This window comes from Gossypium raimondii, chromosome 1 (assembly GCF_025698545.1).
Source record: "Gossypium raimondii isolate GPD5lz chromosome 1, ASM2569854v1, whole genome shotgun sequence".
Lineage (NCBI taxonomy): Eukaryota > Viridiplantae > Streptophyta > Magnoliopsida > Malvales > Malvaceae > Gossypium > Gossypium raimondii.
In genome coordinates this window covers 1123403-1151103 of record NC_068565.1, presented here as the reverse complement: position 1 = coordinate 1151103, position 27701 = coordinate 1123403, and the positions used below count along the sequence as shown (strand labels likewise).

At 31.4% G+C, this 27701-nt stretch overlaps 3 protein-coding genes across 3 annotated transcripts; all 3 read left to right on the top strand.

Annotated features, from left to right (window-relative positions):
- Nucleotides 1-3215: 3215 nt before the first annotated feature.
- Nucleotides 3216-3891, top strand: LOC105787140 (hypothetical protein). Its single transcript, XM_012613580.2, has one exon. The coding sequence runs from the start codon at nucleotides 3373-3375 to the stop codon at nucleotides 3577-3579; it is 207 nt and encodes a 68-aa protein (XP_012469034.1). The 5' UTR covers nucleotides 3216-3372; the 3' UTR covers nucleotides 3580-3891.
- Nucleotides 3892-10523: 6632 nt separating this feature from the next.
- LOC105774023 (beta-glucuronosyltransferase GlcAT14B) lies at nucleotides 10524-13945 on the top strand. Its single transcript, XM_012596328.2, has 4 exons — nucleotides 10524-11548; nucleotides 12396-12471; nucleotides 12563-12678; nucleotides 13229-13945. The coding sequence occupies exons 1-4, from the start codon at nucleotides 10915-10917 to the stop codon at nucleotides 13735-13737; spliced, it is 1335 nt and encodes a 444-aa protein (XP_012451782.1). The 5' UTR covers nucleotides 10524-10914; the 3' UTR covers nucleotides 13738-13945.
- A 919-nt stretch (nucleotides 13946-14864) lies between these two features.
- On the top strand, nucleotides 14865-25748 carry LOC105774019 (vacuolar sorting protein 18). The gene is made up of 23 exons (XM_012596316.2): nucleotides 14865-15210; nucleotides 15727-15939; nucleotides 16039-16178; nucleotides 16611-16706; nucleotides 17151-17218; nucleotides 17468-17569; nucleotides 17817-17961; nucleotides 18223-18366; nucleotides 18457-18576; nucleotides 18743-18799; nucleotides 18964-19023; nucleotides 19785-19892; nucleotides 20511-20653; nucleotides 21331-21409; nucleotides 21864-21926; nucleotides 22132-22262; nucleotides 22352-22457; nucleotides 22754-22942; nucleotides 23747-23974; nucleotides 24237-24392; nucleotides 24720-24881; nucleotides 25042-25158; nucleotides 25262-25748. The coding sequence occupies exons 1-23, from the start codon at nucleotides 15048-15050 to the stop codon at nucleotides 25433-25435; spliced, it is 2964 nt and encodes a 987-aa protein (XP_012451770.1). The 5' UTR covers nucleotides 14865-15047; the 3' UTR covers nucleotides 25436-25748.
- The last annotated feature ends 1953 nt before the right edge of the window (nucleotides 25749-27701 follow it).

Genomic DNA, 27701 nt, shown 5'->3' with positions numbered 1-27701 from the left:
ATTTTATTTTGATCGTTTTGAGGTGTATCGTTTCATTTTAGCCAATATTAACTTATAATATGTATATCAACTCATATAGACTCATATAATATTTTGATATTTTAAAACTTTTTTTATTTTTTGTCTTAATCATTTTGTGTTTATAATTACATCAAACTTTCTATAATTATGATAAACAATAAATAGCTAATGAAACATGTGGGAGCGTTCCTTTTTCTTCTTCTTTCTTTTCTCAAGTACTCTTCCAAAATGTGTGAACATGTGAATAAAAATTTGTGCTACCATTGAAAATATATACATATATTCTAGAAATATCCATTATGCATTAATACATTATTAATTCAACACCCTTGCATTACATCACTAAATTAATAACATCCCTTGAATAATATAACACAAATAGAGCTATCAGGGTGGTTGAATGTTGATAGTTGAGATATGTGAGATTCACATTTTAATTATGGACATTTGGCATTTAGCTTTACCTCTTCATTTATTTTTCTTGGTCCAAGATTTGTAAATCATTATCAAATTGTCAATCTTTTTAATTTCAATGATCTAAGTAGAAGACATTAATTCTCTGTATATATGCATGTATGTATCAATTATCCTATAACCATTACAAAATTATAGTCAACAATGGTTTCCTATTGTGTTTTACATTACACAATGTTGATGTGACGGTTATGGCAAATTTATCTATTTTCAGATTTATTTAAAGGTTATTCTTGATAAATATTTGAGTTTTCTTTTTAATAAATATGATTATATCGTATAATCTGAATAGAAGTTATATACATTAACGAGTGATAATTTAAGTCAAGTTTTAAGTTTGAATATTGTGAATGGAAAAACTAGCATTGAGAGAGCTTTACTCTTATTTACTTATTTGATTCAACTCCACCTTGATTTAATTAGGATCCAATGTGACTATCTAGTGCCAAAAATTCTAGATCCAAAATGATAATATATATTGATTTGACGCAACTATTTCATATAAATTTTTTAAAAAAATATTACTATGACAAAGTTAAATATTTGCTTATAAATTAAAATTTCAACGGATAAATTATACTCAAGGTCAGTAAACTATTAGTAAATTTATGTTTTGATCACTCAACTTCAAAAGGTTGCAAAATGGTCACCAAACTATTTGAATTTTTCATTTAATTTACCTAACTATTTGAAATTTTTTAGTTAATTCATTGAGTTGTTAAGGTTTTTTTTTTTTAATTTGGCTAGCGAGTTTCAAGTGATGATTCAACGATTAGTACGGCGGATCAATACCCATTAGCTAGTAGAAGAACATACCTCATATCTAAGTCGATATGATAGTCAATGTTGACCATACAACAACAACTCTAATAGTAAAATGACTGAAATAAAACCTTCTGAACAATTCACTAACCAAAATGTGAAATTACTCATAATTTAGTAACCTTAAGTGTAGTTTACCCAATTTTAATTCTCAGCTTTTTAAAATAAAATAAAATTTCTTGATTTTGTCCAACATGAACCGAACTTAAAAAAAAAAATTCCAAAAAGTATAGTTGAGTTGAATGCATATATTATCCAACTTGACTTATTATGTTTGCATGTAGACATATTCAACTTAATTGGCCTCAATTAAATTTGTCAATGTATAAAAGTCAAACTTGTATTTGTCTGGTTACATAAGCCTAATTAATTACGAATAGAAAACTTTAGACAAGTTTTACACATTTGGCTGGCGATTTTCAATTTGTCTGTCGACTTTTGCTTATCCTATTTTTAGAAAAAAATAAGGACTAAATTAAAAAAATAAAAAAATTTCAACATCCGCGGCGTAATTAAACCTTATTTAAAAAGTGAAACGGTGGAACCAACAACTTATTAGTTATATAAATAAACTGTCTTTTCCTATTCTGTCAACATATAGGACCCATATCCAGCTACTGCTTTACACGTGTCAGAAACCCACATGGCCCATTTTTCTCACTTAAACTTCGAACAACTCTTTGAACTTGTATTAACGTAATAAAAGGCAAGATAAATTATTCAATAATTAATGACGAAAAAATAGTGTTAGAAAAGCTTTACTTTATTTAAAGATTCAATTTTATTCGAATTTGGATTCAATCATAACTCATCAAAGTTTGGATTTCTCTGTAATTTAAATTTTTTTCTCTCTTTAAAAGTACAACTTAATTTGAATTCGGATTTAATCACAACTCATTAAGGGTGAGTTTGGATGTGCAATGTGTTTATCTGAGGTTAGAGTAAAAATAGCGGTAGCGGTGAGATTAGATACTGTAGCGATACTGTAGCGTGAGATAAAAAGTAAGCTAAACGCACTGCACTGCACCCAATTGCCCATTCAAACCCACCCTAAATTTTGAATTTCCCCCATAATTCGTAAATTAATAATGAAATTACAAATATAATATACACCACATATATATATTTTTTAAACTCATTCCTATTACTGAGGTACGAGTTTTATACTATTATACAAATTTTTGTTTGTTTATGCTTTGTACTAGTTCGGTTTTTTCTTTTATAGCTGCTCAAACATATATTTATATTTTTAGATTATATTTTTAATATATATTTTTTATTTTTATTAATTTTATTTATTTGTTGATTGATAGATAGTTTAACCATTCAAATCAATTGAATCGGGAATAAACATTAAAATATTGGTAAAACTTTTTTTTGAACACTAATCTGATTAAAAGTGATTATCATATATATTTTTTTGATATAATGTCTAAAACTACCTATAGTTTCTCCCAAATCCTTAAACAAGAAGATAATGTGCTTCAGCGTACTTAAAGTCACGTCCTCCTATATTAGCAACAATACCGATGCTAATCGAGCTAATACTCAGCCGACTTGGTAAAACTTTTTTAACTAATCTCTTTCCTTATTTAATCAATTAACCTTAAAAAATAGCGATTAAACAATGTTATCTATGATTCACATACGTTCAACTTGAGTTTTTCCAAGTCGAAATCAATGTATCCACCACATGTATCAATGATTAGTTCTCTCGTCGCTGATACTCTTTAAAGAGATAAACAACTAATCATGAATTTTCTCGCTACTATTGCTTTCCAAAGATACTAGAGGAGCAACCATGGTTGAATCCAATATAATTATTACATATAGAAAAGTATCTAAAAAAAAAAAAATCTTTCACCCATATACCAAAGTTGCTCGACTTTTAACCCTCAAACATAAATATATACACAACTGAGCCCTTTCATCCGATCTCTATCTTTAAAAAACCAAACTCCGACAGTCCTGAGCAGTGTTTTTTTTTTTCTCTAAGTTCCAACTGTTATTCAAAGCACACAGAGCTTTTCATTCACTGCAAAAAAAAAAAAAGCCATGGTGTTCTTTTGTTTCCTCGTTGATCAGACAAAGAAAGTGAGCACTACTAAGCCGGCGGCGGGGATTTGTTCACGGTGTGGCGGAGGAGCACGTGTCGCCGATATGAAAACCTCCACCAGATTTTGTTACGTCCCGTTTTACAAGAAATCTTGGAGAGCCATTATTTGTACATTTTGTGGGGCGATCCTTCGATCTTATCGTTAATTTCATATAAGTCCCTTAATCTCACTGTATCCCCTCCCTTTTTGCTCCTTTTCTCTTTTCTTTTTTTGTTCATCTTCTTCTTTGGGAAAAATATCTAACAGTTTAAGCTTTAGTTGGAGATGTTCATAATTGTCTATGAACTCTTTTTAACTTATTTATTTCCATGAATTATTTCCTCCTTTAGGTTATCTAATGTACTCCTTTTTTGGTGATCGTTAAAGATCAGCTTTAAAAAATGGTGGATATGATAAAGTTAATTTCTTTATTATCTTTAATGTCGGTTTTACGGTTTATGAAAATTAATATTCTCGAGATTCATGATTGTTCTTTCTAATAAAATCATTTTCGGTTTGACTGTATATCTTTAAAAATATAATGTGTCTTAATATTACAATCAACAAGGGGTTATGATGAGTTAAATGATATCGAAGGATGGGTTTGTTATAAATTTGTGAAGTATAATCTGAAGATTAATTAATACTTAAAATCTAGGTTAAATTCTGTTATATAAGTTGATGTTATGTATAAGTGGTGGATTTTGTTTTGTATTTTAATTTAATTATTTTAATTAATGTATTTTTGAATTTTGAAATTTTAATATGGGTCAAATGATAATTATTAAATTCATTAAGTTTATTATTTTCAAAATCTGATGCTTCAAATATATTATCACATGTGTAATGTCGTTATTTTTATGTTAAAAAAAACCCTAGTTAATGGATTTAACGTCTCTTGTTTGTGCCAAGGCTGGAAATGAACATGAACTAAAGCTACAGTTTTATGCATAGTAAAACACTAATAATAGAACTTAACCAATTCGTACACATGTTCTAATAAACCACACGAGTTAGGTGAGATGGTAATGATCTCATCTATTTTAATAGTGGTCTAGGGCTCGATCCTCATCCTGGCTATGATAGCAACTACCATCTATGCTATTAGTAGGTAACATTTGTTGTTGTCTTGGATTTGCAATTTCGTGATATTTCAATTCATATACTATATATATTTTTTATGTGATTGACCAAATAAAATATCAACAAAAAGCATTAAATTGCAAGTAATAGTGTATTATGTGTAAATTACGAATTTAGCTTATGTTTTTTAATTTGATATTTTTTGTCTTTATATTTTTCAAGTTTTGAAATTTTAATATTGACCCAGACGAACCGTTTCATTAACTAAAACGACATAATTTTTTGTGAATCATCATGTAGAAATAGCAAATCGACATGATATTATATATGTAACAACATCTTTGTCACAAAAAATAGAAAAAAAAACATAATTTAATTTGACGAATTTAACTCCTATCGTTTGACCAATACTAAAATTTTGAAAAATATAAAGACTAATTAAATTGGAGTGCAAGGATTAAATTTATAATTTACACATAAACAGGGACTAATAGCAATTTTACCATTTTTAACCAAACCCTTTTCATCTCAAAATTTTATCTTTTTCCTAGCTGTTGAAGCAGTAAATATAGCAATTAAAGCTGTAGTAAATTAATTATGGTGCAGGAGAAAAGCAACAGAAATAATTAAATATATATATATAAGAAAAACTCAAAAATAAAATCTATATCGTACGAAATGGAAATAAATACGTTAAATTCAAGTGAGAAGGAAAAAAAGGACATCCATGTATGTTGAAATATACAGCTAATGACAGTGCCACAATGTGTAATTTACAGCTTTCAGATCATTTATTGGGATGGCTTTGGGCACCCCCTCCCCATTTATTTGGCTTGCAAGTCCTAACCATTAAAATATATTTTTACCATTTATTTAATTTATGATTTCACCACTTTTAAAAGGAATTGACGAATTTATTTTTCATTTTTTAGAGGGTTAAACTGAAATTTTACCGTATATTAATTTAGATTTTCATTTTAAGAAGGGACTAAATTGAATGTTTTTCCTTTTTGGTCTTGGCTACCTTTCCCTCAAATTCGCCTTTGCTTAAAAACCCATTTGGATAGACGGTGTGTTTACCTGAGATTAATGTAGAAACAGTGCTGGCGGTAAGATTGAATGTTGTAGTGTGAGACAAAAAAGAAATCTAAGTGTATCACACTGCAGGTAAACATACATCCAAAAGGGTCCTAAGTCGATACTTGGCATAAACCATTGACATTTGCAAAGTAATGTTGATGCGAAGGGTCGCTTACTTGGCCTTAGCTTCGGTGGCGATGAAAACATCGTTGCTAACTCGAAACAATATATGTGAGAAAAAACCCAGAAAAAAAAACAAATAAAAAATAGTGGTCATGGAAACACCAAAGACCACAATCCATCAAAACAAATTTTTTAAAATAAATCATCTTGTGCCAAAAAAGAAATTATCAATGAATAATGATAGACTTATCCATAAATTGAACTGTCTGCTTGAAATACGAGGAATTATATAAAAGAAAATCCAAAAAATAAACTTTAGACTTATTTTCTATTCGGGCCAGATCTTGAGTCAAATTTTAGGCCCAAACCCAGCCCATCCACAACTTACATTTCAAGAGTGTTGTTGCTCATACTGTCTAAGTGTTAGATTTCAACCTTTTTATTAGTGTTTGTATTTTAACCTTTATTATTTTCATAGTAAATAAATGAAGACGTGTGCTTAGTTTTTTTCTTTATAATCATTGTAAAAATAGGCTGAACTCGGATAAAAAAAATATTTATAAACAATTTATTTAGATTCGATTCGATTCGACCCACAAATAAATCTAATTAATAAACAGGACAACAAGGGCAGCAAAAATGGGTGGTGGTCGACTTTCCAATATCTTGGGCCACCAAAGCATCATCGACGCAATGAAGAACAATTTATGATGAACCCACATCATCAATCAATTTGAGTAGACGAAATTGAGCCTAATAGGAAGCTCTCGTTGCAAATGTTGAGTTGAGATTGCAACTTTTCACTCTAACATCTATAGTATCCTCCCGGGTGGATATAAACATGGTTACAGTTTGACCCGGGATTTTTAAATATGTTTCATTTCACGTTTGAGTTGGAATTTAATGCCTAAATTAATAACGAACCTTATAGGTTAAAGATCGAGTCTCAAAAAGATTATTGAATCAATTATCAAGCAATCTCAAGTATCCATCTCTCCCTCGTATCAAAAGATTCATTCGTAAATTATAACTAAATTTCGTAAATAAAATTCTTTAATTTATTCCAATTTTACATATCTTATTTTCAAGTCAAAATTTGGGTGTACACGCACAAACGAAATTACGTTACAATCAATATTTTTGTATGAAATTAAACTAATAATTAAAATATATTCCAACTTAAATTAAAATGAAATCTAAACAAAACCTACACATAATAAAATATAAATTAAAAATTTTTACATAATATTTATACATAATGAGACTCGACCTTAAATGCTTGGGATTATTAACTCAGATTCTTATATATATATATATATATATATATATGCAAATTCATGGCAATGCATACTATGGTTGGTGCAGTCAAGTTTTGTTCTTGGGCCTCACTTGAATAAACAAAGAAAAACTGTTAATAAATCAATGGAGTCAATTTGGATCATATTAATTTGAATTTTAAAATTTTGATCTAGTTTTGAGTTATTCTAGTTGTTAGTTGGGTTTATAGTTCATATTAATTTGAGGTTATTTAGAGTTTAGATTTAGAATTTGCGAAGTAAATTCGGTTTCATTCATTTTGACTCGGATAATTTTTAATTTATGTTAAATAAATTTGAATTATTGACTTTTTTACGATTAAATCAAATCAGATTAAATTCATATTAATTGGATTGAATTTAGGGTTCGAGTTAACATTGACAAATTTAAATCGAGTGTTAAAGAAAAAATGGATTCTCGATTTAAGATTTAACATATTTTGATAGATTTTGATGTAATGAGTTGAGTGACATCAATTCAGTATTTTAATTATTTAGGTGTTTGAATTCTTAAAAGTTATAGACCCGATAGGGTTGAATCTAGAATTTTTAAAAGAGGATCAAGTTAAATTATAAATTTTAAGAGGTCAAAATATAATTCTATAAGGTTGTATTAATTTATGATTTCATCATTTTCATAAAGGACTAGACAATTTTTTTTCCATTATTGAGAAGTTAAAGTGCAATTTTACCATTTATAAATTTATAACTATTATTAATAAGCAATTAAAATTATTAAACCTTTCAATTTTTAAAAGAAAAATTAATTTAAATATCATTATTTCTCATAAAATTTATATAAAAATATTTTGACCCTCATCATGGATATCATGCATTTTAATAGTTACAATATAATATAATTTATATAAAATTTAACATTTAATCTCATTTTTCTTTTCATTTTAGATTAATGTAATGTTTATATCATAATTTTTTAAAGAAATTAAAAAATTAATTTCAAATGATTATATCTCATTTTTATCACATATTTATTATATTTTAAATTTATTTAATATTAAAACTATTTAAAAATTTATTAAATAACAAAAAATTGTTCAAAACCAAAAGAGGATAAAAACATGGCCCGCACTCAACGGTGTTTTGAAAGAAAACAGCGTTTTTTTGGAACCGACAAACGTCTTTTTAAGGTCTTAATAATCCCCACTCGCAAATAGCCGCGTTATCTGGTTATTAGTAGGGGTGAGCATTCGATCGAATCGAATCAAAAATTTTTGAGTTAATCGAGTTTTCGAATCTCATTTTATCATCCTAACTTTATTTGAAGTTTTCTCGAATCAAGTCGAGTGAGATGAAATTCGACTCGAATCGAATCGAATACATTTATTCGAGTTAAATTTTAAAAAATAATTTTGGGTCCTTGTAACCATTGTCACCCATCGTAATAAAATTTATCCACATTAATCAAATTTTTTATTAACTTTCATCACTTCATAATTTATTTATTAATTTTTATATCTTGGTTAGCTTTTTGCTTGCTTAGTTGTTTCAATTATCTTGATTCTTGTCACTATGTATTTTAGAATTAAAAATATATTAAATGTAAAAATATGATTTTTAATAAAATTTATTTTAAAAATAAAATGTGAAATTGATACCAATATAAAATTTTAACACGAATATTTTATGGCATAATTAATAATTCAATTTTAATATAAATATTCAATATGACTAAACAATTCAATAATATAAATAATATAAAATGTGAAATTTAATTTAATAATATAAATAGTATATATAAATAAAATTATTACTATTTATGTTTAGTGATTTTTTGGATAATTTTGATTTTTATTTGAGAGTAAAGGGTGAGAAGTAAAAGTTTAGGGGAAAAATAAAAAGTTTTGGGGAATAAAAGTTTGAGGGAAAGTAAATAGGGGGAGTAAAATTTTGGAGGGAAAATATTAAAAAAATTTGGAGAGGGGAGGGTTTGGGATAGATGGGAGGTGGGATGGGAAGGGAATAAAAGTTTCAGGGGAAAAGTGGGAGGGAGTAAAAATTTTGGGGGAAAATAAAAGGTTTTGAGGGTTTTTGGGAGTAAAATTTTGAGAAAAAATAAATGGGAGAGTAAAATTTTGGTGGGAAATGGATTTTGGGTAGATTGGGGGGTTGGGAGGGGGAGTAAAAGTTTTGGGGGGAAAGTGGGAAGGAGTAAAAGTTTTGAGGGAAAAGTAAAAAGGTTTGGGAGTTTGGGGTAAAAATATAAAATATTATAGTTTGATATTCGAATTATTCGAGTTATTCGAATTCGAAAACTCAACTCGATTCGAACTCGAAATTCGAAAAAAAAATTCGAGTTGATTCGAATGACTCGATTCGTTTAACTCAAAATTTAAATTTTTTCGAGTCGAATCGAGTTTTGTAACACACGCGCAATACAAAAGTGTACAAGAGCGGCATATGCGAATAATCTTTACTTTAATTAACTAAAGCATTAAATCCATGTTTTTTTGCCATCAATTAAAGAAGAAGTATCAAATCAAAGGTAAAGTAATGAAAATAGGATTATTTGCATCTAAGTCTTTAAACTATCGCTTAAATTTTAAATTGGTCTCTAACTTTCAAATTATTTTAAGTGAGTCCTCAAAGTATTAACATAAAACTAATTAGTTTTTTTGTTAATTTAACTGTCAATTATGTTTCTTTAATTATGATGTGAAGCATATTTTAAACACGTTAGATCAAATTGTGAACACATGTACTTACCACACTAGTACTTAAAAGGGTTATTTTTTAACATGTTAGATCTAAACTGTTTTCTATTAGTTACTTAATGTGTTTATAATTTGATCATGTGTTTTATATATACATCACATCAATTTTGAGTCGATATTTAATATCCAAACTAATAGCTACATTGACAGAATGATGTGATTGATACAAATGATACTTTGGGACTCAATTATAATGTTTTGACATTTGAGACAAAATTAGAATCTAGATTGTAATTTGAGAGAATCCAGTGGAATTAATCCTTTAAAATATTAATTTATATTTCTCATTAGCGTTAGGATACCATTTGGCACCCGAGTTTAATTCTGATATCCAATTTGATAATTGAGATTTTTGTTTTAAAATGATACACGAGTTTGACTTCTATATTCAATTTGGTATCTAGATCAAACGACATCATGTAGTCTAATGAATATTTGACACTTCAAATTGAAAAAGAAGAAGCTCAAGTAACAATTTGAAAAATGAGTCCAAACTCGGATACTAAATTAGAAAAAAAAACACTTAAGTAACGGGTTGAACATTGAAAATTAAACTCGAGTGCTTATTTGAGACAGGAAAAAAGAATAAGTATCAAATTGACAGAAACTTAGTACTAATTTAAACATTGAAACCAAACTTAATTACTAAACTCGGACAATAATTTTATATTAAATTGAACATTAAAACCAAATTCAAATATGATATAGAAAATTAACCCTTCACCTTATATCAATCAAATTTCATTATCCGTTGAAGTAAAAAATTGAATTCTTCTGTTCCTCATTGAATGCATTTCATTTTTCGTTTTCTGTACATTTTTGTCTCAATTTAAAGCTTTCACTACCTCTCACGACGTGTATTTTAAGTATCTGATAGCTTACATTCTAAGTGTATTATTTTCAAAATTTTCATTATCAAATTTCTGGGTTTAATTGGTAATCAGATCTAGTGCCAAAAACCAAATCCATCTGTTCAAACATTTTCTTGATTTAAAATATTTTTTTTTGGAGATGTCGGTTGCTATTCCATGCTGTATTTGCTTGTAAATTAGCTTCTTTGACCAAACTTTTACTTGAATTTCGATTATGGAATTTGGGGTTTTTGCTTAAAACCCATTTTTTATTCTGAATTTAGGGTTCTTTAGCTAACATTTTGATTACCCCAAAATGAAAAAACTATATAAGAAACTAGTTTTTATGAGAAACCCGTTGTCAAGGCATTCAAACAGAGTGTTCAATGATAGCAAATGGATAATCCCATTTCTTGCCAGCTTACTTGTGTCAATTACATTGATTTTCTCTGCCATTTTTGGGGTTTTCAAAGCTCCTTATGATAGATATCATCATCAGTTACCGTTTGACATTATTTCCTTTGCTAAAACAGAGGTTTCTAATGGGTACTTTGTAGAATCTAGTTTAAACAAAGTATTGAACACCAATAGTTCTTCTTTTGAACCACCTAGGCTAGCTTATCTTATTTCAGGGACTAAAGGGGATAGTCATAGAATGATGAGGACTTTACAGGTTATTTATCATCCTAGGAATCAATATGTTTTGCATTTAGACCTCGAGGCTCCGCCGAGGGAACGGCTGGAGTTGGCGAATGCGGTGAAGAACAATCCGACATTCGCTGTAGTTGAAAATGTACGTGTAATGGCACAGTCGAATTTGGTTACTTATAAAGGTCCGACGATGATCGCTTCGACCCTTCAAGCGATCGCGATTTTGTTGAAGGAGAGCTTGGATTGGGATTGGTTTATCAATTTGAGTGCCTCGGATTATCCGCTTGTGACTCAAGATGGTTTGTATCATTTTCATTATCAATGCTATGTTTGATCTTATGGCTATCTATAGGTTTAATGTAAATGCGTGTTGCTATGCTTGTAGATGAATATTGGTACGGTTTAGAGCAGTTTGAATATCAATAAGGTTGATTATGCATGCTTGTTTCCGGATTCTATAGAAGTTATAACACGACATCTATACCTTCATGTATATGTATATGTATATGTATATGTATATGTATATGTATATGTATATGTATATGTATATGTACTGTTTAGAGCAGTTTGAATATCAATAAGGTTGATTGTGCATGCTTGTTTCCGGATTCTATGGGAGAAGTTATAACATGGCATTGATAGTTCGGAGTAAGATTTTAAGTAGTGTGGAAATTTGTAGCTTACGCTCTAATGAATATTATTCCAAGGGTGTTCAATCGATTGTCTAATAAATTTTGGATTTCAATGGAACTTTTAGATCCATCCCTCGATATGTTTCTAATAGCAAAGAAGAAAAAGGGTTTTTATCGTTTCCTTCGATGTTCACTCTTTGTTAATAACACTACCGGTTGTATCTTGTATGCAAATTCTGATTGGAGATAAAATATTTATTTGTCCAATGTGGCTTCTGTAGTTCTGCTTAATCAACGTAATCAAATGATATATATACATATATTAATTCTGTATGCATCATAGGCTATGTCTTTGGATATTAAGTTTCATTGGTATATTCCCTTTTCAATATTATGATATGCATGTCTTGTTGATTTGTGGATTGGTTTTCGAAATTTAGAGGTCTGTTAAAATGGGTTCATTTTTTTCGCCCTGTTTGCTGAAGGATAGCCGGTATGTGTTTCGGTTTTGCAGATCTGTTGCATGTTTTCTCCAATTTGTCAAGACATCTCAATTTCATCGAACATATGCAGATTACTGGTTGGAAATTGTAAGATGAATACCTAGTGTACTCGCTACTCATTAATTTCTTCTATGCCATAGTGTCCCTAGTTTCCATGTTTAATTATGTGGTTTCACAGGAACCAGAGGGCCAGACCGATTGTTGTTGATCCCGGCCTTTACTTGTCCAAAAAATCTGATATTGCTTGGACCACACAACGTCGGTCACTGCCCACGTCTTTCAAGTTGTTTACAGGTTGGTTATCTTTTCTACTTTGTTAAGCACACCATACCCGAGGTTTTCTCTAATCATGGGTAGATCGCTTGCTTGCCACTTTTTGTTTTCGTAAGGGTCATAATGTATTTATAGGTAAAAGTACAATAGAGACCTTTGTACTAGGAGTCAGATTTTATTTTGCCCTCTCTGCTTAAAAATGGTCAAATTATTCCCTGTACGTTACATTAAGGAGCAAATTTGTCCTTTTTGTTAAAACTTCATTCATTTCTATTGTTAAAAACTGACATAGTTGATGGAATAACTAGATAGTAACACACGGCATGCGACATGTAGCTCATGTTGACGTACAAGGATCGGTTTTTAATTGTGAAAATGGATGAAATTTTTAAAAAATGACCTGTTTGCACTTTGATTTAATGTAAAAGGACTAATTTGCTATTTTTTTAGTTGAGGGGGCAAAATGCGATCCGCATGGGTTCATATTAATGGGTGTTATCCCGAAATCCCGAATGTAATGCATTTATGTCGATTGGTTGTTTCCATGTTCGTTTTCCATTTTTCCATTCAGGTTCCGCATGGGTAGCGCTTACACGAACCTTTGCCGAGTATTGTATATGGGGATGGGATAACTTCCCACGAACCATCCTAATGTATTACACGAACTTCATTTCCTCCCCGGAAGGCTATTTCCACACTGTTATTTGCAACACCAATGAATTCCACAGCACTGCGATAAGCCACGACCTCCACTACATAGCTTGGGACACCCCTCCGAAGCAACATCCGATCTCATTGTCGATGAAAGACTTCGACAAAATGGTAAAAAGCAATGCACCCTTTGCTCGGAAGTTCCATAAGAACGACCCAGTCTTGGATAAAATCGATAAAGAGCTTCTGGGTCGCACAGGCCGTTTTGCACCCGGAGCATGGTGTATTGGTAGTTCAGAAGGTGGAGCTGACCCGTGTTCTGTACGAGGTGATGATTCTGTGTTTAGGCCAGGCCCCGGTGCTGAGAGGCTGCAACGGCTCGTAAACACACTACTATCGGAAGAATTCCGGAAAAAGCAGTGTTCATGATAGTGGTTTAGAGTTAGATCAGATAAACCCCGAAGTGTAAATGACTATATATACATACATATACATCATACTTCATAGATCACATAATTTCTATATGGCTGGTGGGATTTTGTTTGGTAACATACAAAAATGAATGATCAATTGTTATGACGTGGTTATATGTAATTTTATTGAACCCGTATCAAATTCAGAAGAATTTTATATTTGATTTTTTTGTCATTATAAGAAAATTATTAAATTACAGTTTTGATCCTTCTACTATGCTTATATTTGGAATTTGGTTTTATATTGCAATTTGACAATTTGAAATTTTACTTTTATAATGACATTAGTTAATTCAAATAGTTAATATTTGAACTATTTTGATTAAAATGATGTAGTGAATTTAGTTTAAAACACCTTTTGAATACATGGGGCAAATTTAGAAAAAAAAATTCGAGAGATTGGAATTGAATTATAAACTTTTAAGAGGTTAAAATCTAACATATTCACGACCTCATTTTTTTTAAAAAATTCACTCTTATAGAATAGATTGTTTGTGGGCCGAGTTACCTACCCAAGCTCAAAGCTCGCCTAAAATTTGAGAGGGTTTGGGCTAAAATATTAAGCCCAAAAATAATAGTTAGGTAAAAAATTAGGTCTATTTAAAAAATGAGTCAAGCTTAAGCTTAAACATTTAAGTCCCGAGCTCAACGTAATCTGACCCATTTTTTTAATTTTGCAATGTTTATATATTATCTAATTTATAACATATAAAAATTAAATTTATAAACATTTAAAAATATTAAGATAATTATATATATAATTATAATAAGTAAAAATATACAAAATTATTAAATATTAAATTTAAAAATATAAATATATTTTTTATTTTTTAAAAAGAATAATATAGCACTTGATTTAACTGTTTATAAATGTAGCAAGTTTAGCAAAAAAAATTTAAACTCATATTTTGGATCGAGCTAAACTTGAACAAATATAAAATGTGTTAATATAATCCGGCTGACTAGACTAAAGTCGGATTAAATCGAAATCCGTTAGGTTTATTTACCATGTTGACCCTTTTTTTTCCTCCCGGGGTTTCACTAAAACGATTCGTTTTAAGGAAATTAGATTTTGGGGCTTTCACTTTCTTTTGTCCCTGAAAATAATACGATAGGATACGAACATTCTCCAGTTGATCTCTTTTCTACACAATTCAGGTACCATATATTTATGCTTAATTAATCAATTTTTCAAGCATTTCAGTGCAAGTTCGCCGGCGACAAAATCAACGGCGGAGGAAAGTGTGGTGACGGCGACGGTGAACAATGGATCAAGGTAGAGAAGTGTTCACAGTAGATCTCCTCGAGAGATATGCGACGAAAGGCCGCGGCGTGATTACGTGTATGGCAGCTGGAAATGATGTAATTGTGATAGGAACAAGTAAAGGTTGGATTATTAGACATGATTTCGGTGTTGGAGATTCTAATGGTATAGCCTCCTCCTTTTGCTTTATTTTGCTTCTTTTTATCGATCAATGCTCAATAATTTGAATTTAATTATACAAAATTTTAGTTCTCAGCTAAGTACAGTGCCTATTTTTGAAATTCTAAGCTAGTTTTAATTGAAGTTGAACTGATTGAACTTAGCTTAAGGTATCAAACTGAATCATGGCGGATGAGAGGTTAAGAACTGATTTCTTGGCTATGTAGTGCCTATTTTTTGAAACTCTAGGCTAGTTTTAACTGAACTTAGCTTAAAGTTAATTGAAATTGAACTGATTGAACTTAGCTTAAGGTATCAAATTGAGTCATGGCGAATGAGAGGTTAAGAACTGATTTGCTGGCTATGCCGTGCCTAATTTTTGAAATTCTAGGCTAGTTCTAATGAACTTAGCTTAAGGTATCAAATTGATTCATGGCGAGTGAGAGGTTAAGAACTGATTTGTTGGCGCATGTATATGATGGATGCATGTTGTAAATTTTCTTCTACCATTTGGAATTTTAGATATTGATCTCTCTGCTGGTCGACCTGGGGAACAATCGATCCATAGAGTTTTTGTTGATCCTGGGGGTAGTCATTGTATTGCCACTGTGGTGGGCAGTGGAGGTGCTGATACATTCTACACTCATGCAAAGTGGACCAAACCACGTGTATTAAGCAGACTGAAAGGTCTAGTTGTCAATGCTGTTGCCTGGAATAGGCAACAGATAACTGAAGGTAATTTTGTTTTTTGGCCATTGCTTTGTTTTTTAAAAGCAAACTTTGGGCGTATGATTTGGTTATGCTATTGTGTTCTTAACTTCTTTTTTGATGCAGCTTCTACAAGGGAAGTCATTCTTGGTACAGAGAATGGTCAACTGTATGAAATTGCTGTAGATGAGAAGGACAAGAGGGAAAAGTATATAAAGCCTTTATTTGAATTAGCAGAGCTTCCAGAAGCTATCATGGGTTTGCAGGTACACTTTTTGCGTCATTCTTTTAGGAATTGGCTTTAGATTACCTCTTGGTTTTTCATTTTAAGAACCTTTGTTCTGATATAGATGTTCTACTTGAGCATTACCTTGTGAAAGCAACAAGAGACTCATCTTTCTTCAGCTAAAAAATTTAGAAAAATAATAAAAAAGTCTCTTTAGATGGTCAAAGTTCTAATGATCTGTTTATTTGTCTGTGTAACTGTGCATCATAAATCTTCTGTTGGCTTGGGTAGCAGTATTATTTTCTGCTAGACAATTTATGATGAACTCGTTGGAATATGTTGCTGCTTAAGATTGGTTCTCATCTCTCGATAATTTTGAAGGGATTATTTGTTCATGGAACAGTCAGGGAAGTTGACATTCGTACTCTTTTTTTTTTTTTTTTCCTTAAACTGGCGTTGGTGCTTTGTACAGATGGAGACAGCTATCATGAGCAACGGATCTAGATATTATGTGATGGCTGTTACTCCCACAAGACTTTATTCTTTTACTGGAATTGGAACACTAGAAGTAAGCCGAGCTCTAATTCCTGTTTCTCCTGTTTAAAGTTTTGAAAGTGATTGTCTACAAAGGAACATGTTAATATTTTCCCTGTGGTTGTTTGCCATTATTCTGCTGCTGCTTCTATTTATAGACGGATATCCCTTTTGTCCTCTCTATTTTTTTATTAATCGGTTGAACAAGACTCTATTCATCCTAAGATATACCATTTCTTTTACCTACCTAGTATGCTATCAGAGAGCTAGTTTTTATCTGCAATTATATTTCTCCTAAACAGTTATTTAGATAATTTCTCATTTAAATGCCTAAAAATGTTCATGACTTCTTTTATTTTCCTGAACTTTTTCTTACTTTGAGGTTCTCTTACGGTTTTGCATAGCCTTCTGTCTAGCTTAGTGCAATATATCATGGAAATATGTTATTTATTTATTTAATCAATTTTTGCGTTGCTAGACTGTTTTTGCCAGCTACTTGAATCGTGCTGTGCATTTCATGGAACTTCCTGGTGAAATACCAAACAGGCAAGTTTCTTTTTCATGATGATATTTTTTTTATTATTTCATCTTCTCAGAAGATAGAACAGAATCTTATGTTTACAGAACTTTATTGAAAAGCATGTTAAGCTTATTCTTTGGGGTTAACACAAAAATTTATTTTTTTATTGGTTGAGAATTACTACCTGCCCCTTCTAAAATGTGTGTGTGTGTGTGTGTTAAAGTTATGGTGCTTTCTGAATTTGAAGGTTTACTGCTGCCATTTTATCCTTTTAGTGATCTGCATTTCTTTATCAAGCAAAGAAGAGCTATTCATTTTGCATGGCTGTCTGGAGCTGGCATCTATCATGGCAGCCTAAATTTTGGAGCACAACATAGGTAAAGATTTAAATACTCAACTTTCTCTTCTTTTTTCAACCATCTATTTACACACTTGTATTTATTAATTTTCTATTCCTGCCTCCTCCAAAATTAAGTTCATATTTGGTACTTCTGTTGCTGCTAGCTTTTGAGTATATTGTAGGATGCATTTCATTTTATTTCACCTAACCATATAATGCATTTAAACTTGTTATATCTAATGATTTTTTTAATGTATGTGTTCATTGTGGATGTTTTGATATAGTTCTCCAAATGGTGATCAGAACTTTGTGGAGAAGAAGGCTCTTCTGGACTATGCAAAGTTGTCTAATGGCGCGGAAGTAGTCAAACCCAGTTCCATGGCAGTGTCTGAATTTCACTTTTTGCTTCTTATTGGGAATAAGGTTAAGGTGTGTTGTTATAAGCACTTGTTTCGTATTTTTTCTGCTGATGTTGTCTGGCATTGTTCTGGATTCAGTTACATCTATCGTTGTAGTGGATTTTGTAATGAGTATGAGACATTCTAAAGGCCCCCTTTAAGTTATGTTTTGAAGGATCTTGGAATCAGATTTGTAATTTGTTAGTATTTATTTAGGATTGTTTAATTTGCTTCTTTCCCTGTTCCTTTAGCTTTTACAATCGTGTGACCTTTGTTCCTAAATGCTGCATAGGTTGTAAACAGAATAAGTGAGCAAATTATAGAGGAACTTCAGTTTGATCAGGTGTCAGACTCTAGTTCAAGAGGAATTATTGGACTATGCAGCGATGCAACTGCAGGGTTGTTCTATGCATACGATCAGAACTCTATCTTTCAGGTTTGTATCTCCCAATTAACTTCATCTTCTGTTTTGGAACAAACTATATTAGGCTAAACTTCTGTCTTCTGGATTGAAAACATCTTCTAGGTTTCTGTCAATGATGAAGGACGAGATATGTGGAAGGTCTATCTAGATATGAAAGAGTATGCTGCAGCTTTAGCTAATTCTCGTGATCCGCTCCAGAGAGACCAAGTATATTTAGTTCAGGTCCTGTCTAGCTTACATCTTGTCTGTCAAGTAATGGCTCTTTTGGTTAGGCATGTAGTTTCGTAATGCAAAGTTTAAATGACCTGCCATTCCTAGGTTGAAGATTTCTCTGTAGACATTCTTGTTATCATTGTAATTGTCTATGATGGAGGTACTTTTTATGCAGGCTGAAGCTGCATTCAGCTCCAGGGACTTCCTCAGGGCAGCATCTTTTTATGCAAAAGTGAATTCCCTCTTTCTTCATATTGTTTTATTTATGTATCTTATTTATCACATTAGATGATTAGTTCTCCGTTAATCTTGTACATCCTCATATAGCATATGTGTGCATATTGCTCTGTTTTTCATGTGAAGGAAATTTTTATAACTTATAACTGTGCTTTGCAGATTAACTATATATTATCATTTGAGGAGATCACTTTGAAGTTTATCAGTGTCAACGAACAGGCAAGTGATGGATCTTTAATTTGATTTTTATCTATTTTAATTTTGCCCCTTCTTCGAGTAGTGTGCTATTCTTCGAATAGCCTGAGGCTTATGCTTTTTTAGAACCCAGTCTTAGATTTTATGCCAGTAATACTTGTTCTCTTTTTTCTCTTAGCCTTTTTTCGGCAAGTTGCTTTAAGTTTTTTATGAGATCTTTAGCACTGTGCTAGAAAAATTCATGACTAATTCGAGAAAAGAATTCTAACAATTGAAAATATCAGATCTTACCCTATGAATGAATCTCATTTCAAAGATTGAAATTATTTGGTAGTCATGATAAATTGGATCACCCCATTTCCTCATTCTGTTCCTTTTTTTCAGAAGAAACCAATTTAGAATCTACCTTTATTTCTTTAGTTCTTGAACTGATTATGTTTTCTATATCTGTGAGGGCATTTTAGAAACTTAATCAAGTTAATTTTACATTTGATTATACAATATTATGTTTGCTGCAACCTGAGGCAGGAATTTTTATCAGCGCAGAAGTCTAAATTTGCTGAGCTGATTGATTTTTATTTTTTAATATGATATCACTTTTGATTGCTTAATTGACAATTATCTTGAATCTGCATGCCCAAGCACGAAACAGAACGCAACTAAAGATTCCATAGATTCAAGTTTTTCAGTATGAATACGATATGCAAGGCAACATTTCTCCATTATACTTGCCATACGTTTGTGTTTGACATTCATTGACAAACTAATATGTGCTCTGCTTGCAGGATGCTTTGAGAACTTTCTTGTTACGGAAGCTTGACAATCTTTCAAAGGATGACAAATGCCAAATAACAATGATTTCCACATGGGCCACAGAACTGTACCTGGACAAGGTTTCAATTTTTTCCATGCATTACTAGTAGATACATAACTAATTATCATCATAGTTTCTTTCTTTGCCTCTTTTGATATGCTTGTGGTTTTATAAAACTGAAATGTGTGGTTGGCAACAGGTTATAAGTCTAGATGCTAGGTTGTAACATGACACTTCTTTTTTTTTTTTGTTGTTCAACATAACATGATTCTTCTTACTGCATCAGATGTGACTTTGAATTATTTTCTTAAACATTCCTAGAATGATAATAGATAAAGGCTACATGAGATAAGTGCCCAACATAAATGTTTTATCTTTGTCATTTTCAGTCCATTTTCTGCATTTCATCAATTTGTTCCATCTTTAGGTCATTTATCATCCTCATATTCTTCCATTTTTATCTAAAGCTAACAAAAAACAGTATTAGCCAATTATCTTTTGGTCTTGAACGTGGTTAGCAATGGGCGTAAAAACTTGAAGCAAGTTTGAAAATGCGTCTACTTTTTGGGAAATGAATATTGTTCATTACTTTCCTTGTGGAGTGCATTGTTATAGATGACTAAATTCTCACTAGAAGCAAGAAAATCATGAATCACTAGTCATCTCTAATGCTTGGTTTTGCATTTCAACACTTTAGATAAATCGGCTTCTTTTAGAAGATGACACAGCTTTGGTGAATCATAATTCTGAATATCAATCAATCATTAAAGAATTCCGTGCTTTCCTTAGTGACTGCAAAGATGTTTTGGATGAGGTGACTACAATGAGACTTCTAGAGAGGTAATAATCTGTAACTAATCTTTCATGGTTTCATAATATTATGTTTTACATTTGTTCCATCTTAATGGATATAGATTTTATTGTCTAAAGTGTTACCATAGGAAGATAAAAGATCTGTCACATTAGCTTAAGGTCAAAACTTTGATGTAGAGTTTATCTTTTGGGCTTCCATTCAACAATTAAGGTCTATCTTGTGTGAAAATATGACACTAAAATTAATTCTTTTAGTCTGAACATGAAACAGTATTGAATCTTTCAAAGCACAACCGAAGTAAGTTTATTTCCCATATTTGGCCAGCAATAACATTGGATTACTTCTCGGGTGCTCTCCACGTAAAAGGCATTTTCATATCATAAAGTCCATAAAGCAGGAGAACTTAAAAAATTTATGTTCTACTTAAGTGGAATTGCAATCCTTAGAATTAAGGTGTTTGCAAGCATTTATTGTGCCAAATGAACAAAAGAAAACGAACAAATTCTCAGGACTCGAGGTTTTTCTTGGACTCTGGTCGTTAGAACTGAAATGTTCAATGATTTTGTTTGGGCTAAAGGCCCTGTCTTTTGCTTCAATATTGTCTCAGTAATGTCTGTTTTACTTGCTGCAGTCTCTTAGTTCTTTTATCAGCTAACCCTTTTAGTATTGAAGCATTACCAACAATAATAATTTCCTTTTGCAGCTATGGAAGAGTTGAAGAACTAGTATATTTCGCTAGTCTGAAGGAACAACATGAAATTGTTATTCATTACTATATTCAGGTTTTAGGTTATTCTTTTCTTATTGTCATCGGAACATTCTTCTGCTTTTCCTCATTCATTTGATCTACAATTTCTCTTTCCTTATGCTGCCATATATTTATTTAATTTTTTAAGGGCATGGGGGAGGGGAAGCTTAATGCTTTTGGGTTTGCTTGTCCAAGCCTTAAGTTTATTATAGGGTGTATTATTCTGATATGGGAACTTTTTATTTACTCTTCATCATTCTGATGGATAATTGACTCATTTCCTTCATTCTTTTTTCTTTTCTATTTGTGGCTTATTAAGTAATAGAAGAAAGGATTTAACATATTAGTCATTCATTGATCAAGATTAAAAGGAATGAACCTTTTTTGACTTTTTATAATTAATATTTAGTTAATTTTTTTTTTACCTTGTTCTATTCTTTATTTGAACCTTATAGCTGTTCTTTGTTTTTTTTTTCCTTTTCCTTTAGCAAGGAGAAGCAAAAAAAGCATTGGAAGTGCTTCGGAAACCTGCTGTTCCAATAGATCTTCAGGTAAAAATCAAGTTCCCAATGTCCTTTCCATCACATTCTGCTGGTTGGTTAGCAGGTCCTTGTATTATTTTCTTCATTTTTTATGTGACTGAGTTCCTCATTCAGTTTTATCCTATACAGGTAGTTTTTCTTTTCTCTTTGTAATTACATACGACCTCTCATTTCTCTTTCATTCTTATTGAAAACATGGTATTGGACACCGCAGTACAAGTTTGCCCCAGATCTTATTACTCTTGATGCTTATGAGACTGTGGAGTTTTGGATGGCGTCAAACAACCTGAATCCAAGGAAACTTATTCCCGCAATGATGCGTTATTCAAGTGAACCTCATGCAAAGTAATGCTCTCCCTATATTTGCTTATTAGTCATTCATGTCTCTTATTGATCTCGAATGATTTCTTATAGCAACTTTGTGCAACATGCAGGAATGAAACCCATGAAGTAATTAAATACTTGGAATTCTGTGTTCATCATTTGCATAATGAGGATCCAGGAATCCACAACTTGTTGCTCTCTTTGTATGCTAAGCAGGTGAAGTTGGTTGGTTTAGAATTTAAACGCTTTACTCCTTTAAATTTACAATGGAGTGTACATAAGATGGCATGTTAGTAAATAAAAAATCTTCTTGGACCCTCATCTAACTACTTGAGCTTTAGTTTTTAAGTGGTTGTGGAAAGATCAAACATAAAATGATTTCAAAGTATGTCTAATCTGCTCCATTTTGTACATCTAAATGCTTCTTTACAATCATGGATATTCTAGGTTGAGAATATGTGTTTGCCTTGTCGACTTTATTATAGTGTGGTTTTCTTTTATATTTTATGTAGGAAGATGATAGTTCCCTTTTACGTTTCCTACAATGCAAATTTGGAAAAGGGCAAGAGAATGGGCCTGATTTCTTTTATGATCCTAAGTATGCACTGCGCCTCTGCCTCAAAGAAAAACGAATGCGTGCCTGTGTTCATATATATAGCATGATGTCAATGCATGAGGAAGCTGTTGCTCTTGCTCTGCAGGTAATATTTCTGTCAATGCATCTGAGAGCCTCTTGATAACATTTTTTTCTCATACCATTTATATTGGAACTTGTGTCATTAATTTGAGAATTTGATTTAGAAATATATAGCACATGCTAATAAAATTCATTCGGGAATTAGGGACATTGGCTCCTATTAATACGTAAGACATGTTAGGCATCTCACTCTCTCTCCACCTTATACTTGCTCATGTCTTTAGACTTTGGGGGGTATGGATTTATTATTACTACTATAAAAATGGAGAATTACAAAGCATTCTATGGGAACTTTTTGGTGGGAAAAGTTCTTTTTGGTGTTATTTAGGTAAATAAGGTAATTGTCTACCTGTGTTCAGGAAAATTTTTAGTTGAATGTAAAAGTCTCTAAATCCGTGATACCTAGAAGCTGCTTCATGCTGTTAGAAATGGTTTTTCTGATGCAAAGATCACATGCAAACCTTAGCTCAAATTTCTCTATTGTAGGATTCTAAGTAACCTGTTTGTTGAGCATGATTTGCTGTCAATTTTAAATGTGTGGAGCGTGTACTATAAAGGATAATCATAAGTGGACTATTCAATATGGCCATCTTTGCATATATTTTTGGGATTTTCTCGAGGCATGTTGCATGGGACAGACATGGGATACCCACGTTTAACTATCATCATATAATTTGCCTTCAAATAAATATTTTCATCTTAAACATGTCATTTGACTGTACAATGTATAATGGAAGCATCTTTGATCAAACATAATTTATCCGGATTTTACATCACATTAGTATTTATTCTATTTTTGGTTCTCTAGATTGATCCCGAGCTAGCAATGGCTGAAGCTGACAAGGTTGAAGATGATGAAGACTTGAGGAAGAAGCTTTGGTTAATGGTTGCCAAGCACGTCATCGAGCAGGAAAAGGGTACTAAAAGAGAGAATATAAGAAAGGCAATAGCCTTTCTCAAGGAAACAGATGGCCTATTAAAGATTGAGGACATATTGCCATTCTTCCCTGACTTTGCCTTAATTGATGACTTCAAGGTAGGATTTCGGCTTGTGATTTTTCTTTATTTCTTTGTAGAGACGATACTATCATTTAGAAATACCTCTTTCTCTCACCTCACAATAGGTTAGGTAGGAACAACATAAACACCCAGGGTTTAATACCATGTTAAGCATCCAACCTAAAACCGATTGGTAGTAGGTGAAGGGGCTCAATTTGAAATAACACCACAGGAAACCCAAGATTTAGCAGATTTGAGATAATGCCGTTTAACAAATTTTATTTTATGCATGTATGTAGGAGGCAATTTGCTCCTCACTGGACGATTACAACAAGCAAATCGAGCAACTGAAGCAGGAGATGAATGATGCAACACATGGTGCAGACAACATTAGAAATGATATTAGTGCATTAGCTCAAAGATATGTTGTGATTGATCGCGATGAGGATTGTGGGGTAATTGATCATCCTAATTTTTATTTATTTATTCCAATATCTTAAACGGATTATGCAGCTAAACCTTTCATGCTTGATTCAGTCTGCTATGGCACTCTGCATACTTATATGAAAACTCTAAAAGAATGTGCACATATAGAGGGCTGCTTGCTTTTACCTTATCATCCAGTTCTAGCACAGATTTTTGGGTGCAATTTTATTGACAATATCTTAGCTGATTTTTAATTTATTTTAATGTTGGCAATGTTATAAATTATCAGAAAACTCCTATTCCTCAACCTATGAATTGAATGGCCCATGATTAGTCAACTTCATCTGAATTATCAGGTCTGTAGGCGTAAAATTTTGGCCATTGGCGGGGATTACAGAATGGCTAGCGGGTATACAGCTGTAGGATCAATGGCTCCTTTCTATGTTTTTCCATGTGGACATGCTTTCCATTCCCACTGCCTGATTGCTCACGTGACCCGTTGCACCAATGAATCTCAAGTAAGTTGTTTGCCTATCATTCTTTCAGTTCTCATATGCTAATGTTCCACATCTTGGCTGAAAGGTCACAGTTTCTGGATAGTTTCTTTCTTCTTGGCCTTGGTAAACTTTTTACGACATTTATGGTAGCAATCCTTTAAGAGTAAAACATCTGTGGCAGGCGGAATATATTCTGGATTTGCAGAAGCAACTAACTTTACTTGGTAGCGAAGTTCGAAGGGAATCAAATGGCGGTTTGACAAACGAAGCCATTACTAGCATCAGCCCTGCCGATAAGGTACATCACTTCCGTCCTGTGTAAAGTTCCAAATTGCCATATTAGTATTTAGTAGACAAAACTCAGTAGTCTAATTTGAGATCTCTGTTTGATTTGTGGGCAGCTCCGATCACAATTAGATGATGCAGTGGCCAGTGAATGCCCATTTTGTTGTGAGTTAATGATTCGTGAAATCTCTTTGCCTTTCATCATGCCAGAGGAAGCCCAGCAGGTCGCTTCGTGGGAGATAAAACCGCAAAACCTCGGAAACCAAAGAAGCTTTTCTTTGCCTGTATGATTGGATTATGTATGTCCAACGATACATCCCTATCCATCTGCAGCAAGCTCATGTTACGGCTATTCATAGAGTTTTGTGAGTGTTCTCTCTCAATTTTCTTTTACCTTCCTGCATCATTTGAGTTTCGATGAATGGTTGCTTATTCATGCAATTTATCCATATTTCTGGGTTTCTTCGTTTGCATTTCTTCCCATGGCCCTTTTTTTTCGGCGAGAAGGTGATCAGCCAATGTTTGTTACTTTGATATGGACCATGAAATTTGAGTGTTTCGTGCTATTTTCTTATGTTATAATATTATATATTTATTCATAAATTGACACATTATATTCAGATTTCATTTGATAAATTAAACATGAAATTATATAAATTCACAATTAATGTTAAATTTATTTTATTAATAAAATCATAAAAAATTTAAATCTAATAATATTAATAATTAAATTTTTTAAATCAATTTTAAAATCCGAATTAAAGAAAAGGATATTTCAATATTAACACGTTCTCATGAGAAAGTAAAGCAAATTAATATCTACATTAACAAATGTAATTAAATTATATGATAATTGGTTTGTACATCCTCGGTGGTAAATATTAACTTTATAATATTTTTATATTATTAGTTTTACTTAAAATCATTAATGAATTGAAAAGATAATGTAATTATAAAAATATCAATATTAATTTATCATAAATGTAATAATATTATTAATAATTTGTAAATGTCATTTATATATTGCATATAATAAAATTTGATGCCCAATGATCTACATAGAAATTACACATAAAACGTGGATAAGTGTATTTTCAGTAAGAATTTTAAAATGAAAATTATAAGAATCAAAATGATTTTAGTTATTATATTAAAATAAATTATTTTAAATCTTAAATTTTATATTTATCTTATTTTATTAAAATAAAACTATCAATATCTAATTTTCTTTTCATGTTATGTAAGTATTAGGAGTTTAGATTTTTTCTTAAGATTAACTATTTTGGGTGTTAGAATTTGTTTTTCTGAAAATACTTAAAACTAAAAATCTTAAAATTTTTATTATAATTTTTTAATTAAAAAATAAATATCTAATACTCAAATTGATTAATCTGAATCATTCTAATATTTTTAATCTTTTCTTCCAATTCCAATTTTTTTAAAAAAACTGAATTTGCAATGATCAAATATGTCATTTTAATTATCATGGTTCTCTTTTTTTTAAATCACTTTATTTTTAGGAACAATTTACCCCAAAAATAAAAAATCCATTTGAATAATATATTTGATCTATTTCATGTGGGATAATAATTAAATTTACTAGTTAAAAAATTAAATTTACTTTTTATTTAAAACTTAAAAGATTATATTCGATTTAAATTGTAATTTCCGAATTTTATTTTTTTAAAGTAGAAATTGATGAACTATGCAAATCGATTAACTTAAGCTGCCCTCTCTGATTGTAGTAGATTTAACCTACACTGACTGAATCTTGAAAACAAACACACTAAAAACTTATTTAAATGACAATTAGATAATCATATTTACACAAATTGATCTTAAAAAAAATTAATTACACTGCTTTTTTCCCCAATTCGATTTCATAATTTCCACTGATTCTCAAAACCCTAAAACTCAAAATTTCTCCTCTCTTTTTTATTTACATCTCTCCCAGATACCCGTCAGTCCAAATTTCCGTTTTCTTAGGGTTGCGAAATCGAAAAAAAAAAAAAAGCCGAAGAACAAGTCAAAATCCTCATCCTTGACCCCAACAATTAAGATACATGACTCGACGGATCGACTCATCGGCTTGGCCGTCACGGATACCGACCACGCCGGTTAGATCCGAACCGGAAATCGGCCGGAGATTCGAAGATTCTCCGTCGGAGAGCCTCCTTTGGCCCCTTTGGAGAAACTTGATGCCTGATTTCCAGTTTTGACCTTGGTTTTCACCGTGACCTTGTACCATCGCCATGCTCGTCGCCATCCAAACCCGGTTCAGGTAACTCATTGGATCGGGGTTTTTTTTTTTTTCCTTTAATAAGCTTTTTATATGCTGTTTCCAAAAAAGAAGAAATGGATGAAGGAAGGCAGCTATGAAACGGGGTCTTTATTTATAGAAGAGTAAAGGATAAGTGGTTTTATAAAACAGGATAGCGGTTTTTATTTTTTTATTTTTATTTTGAAAAAAAGTGGCTTTTATCATTGCTAATGTCCAAACGAGATTTTATCACGATAAAAATAAAATACACTGCTTCACGCGGTTCACTACCTGAT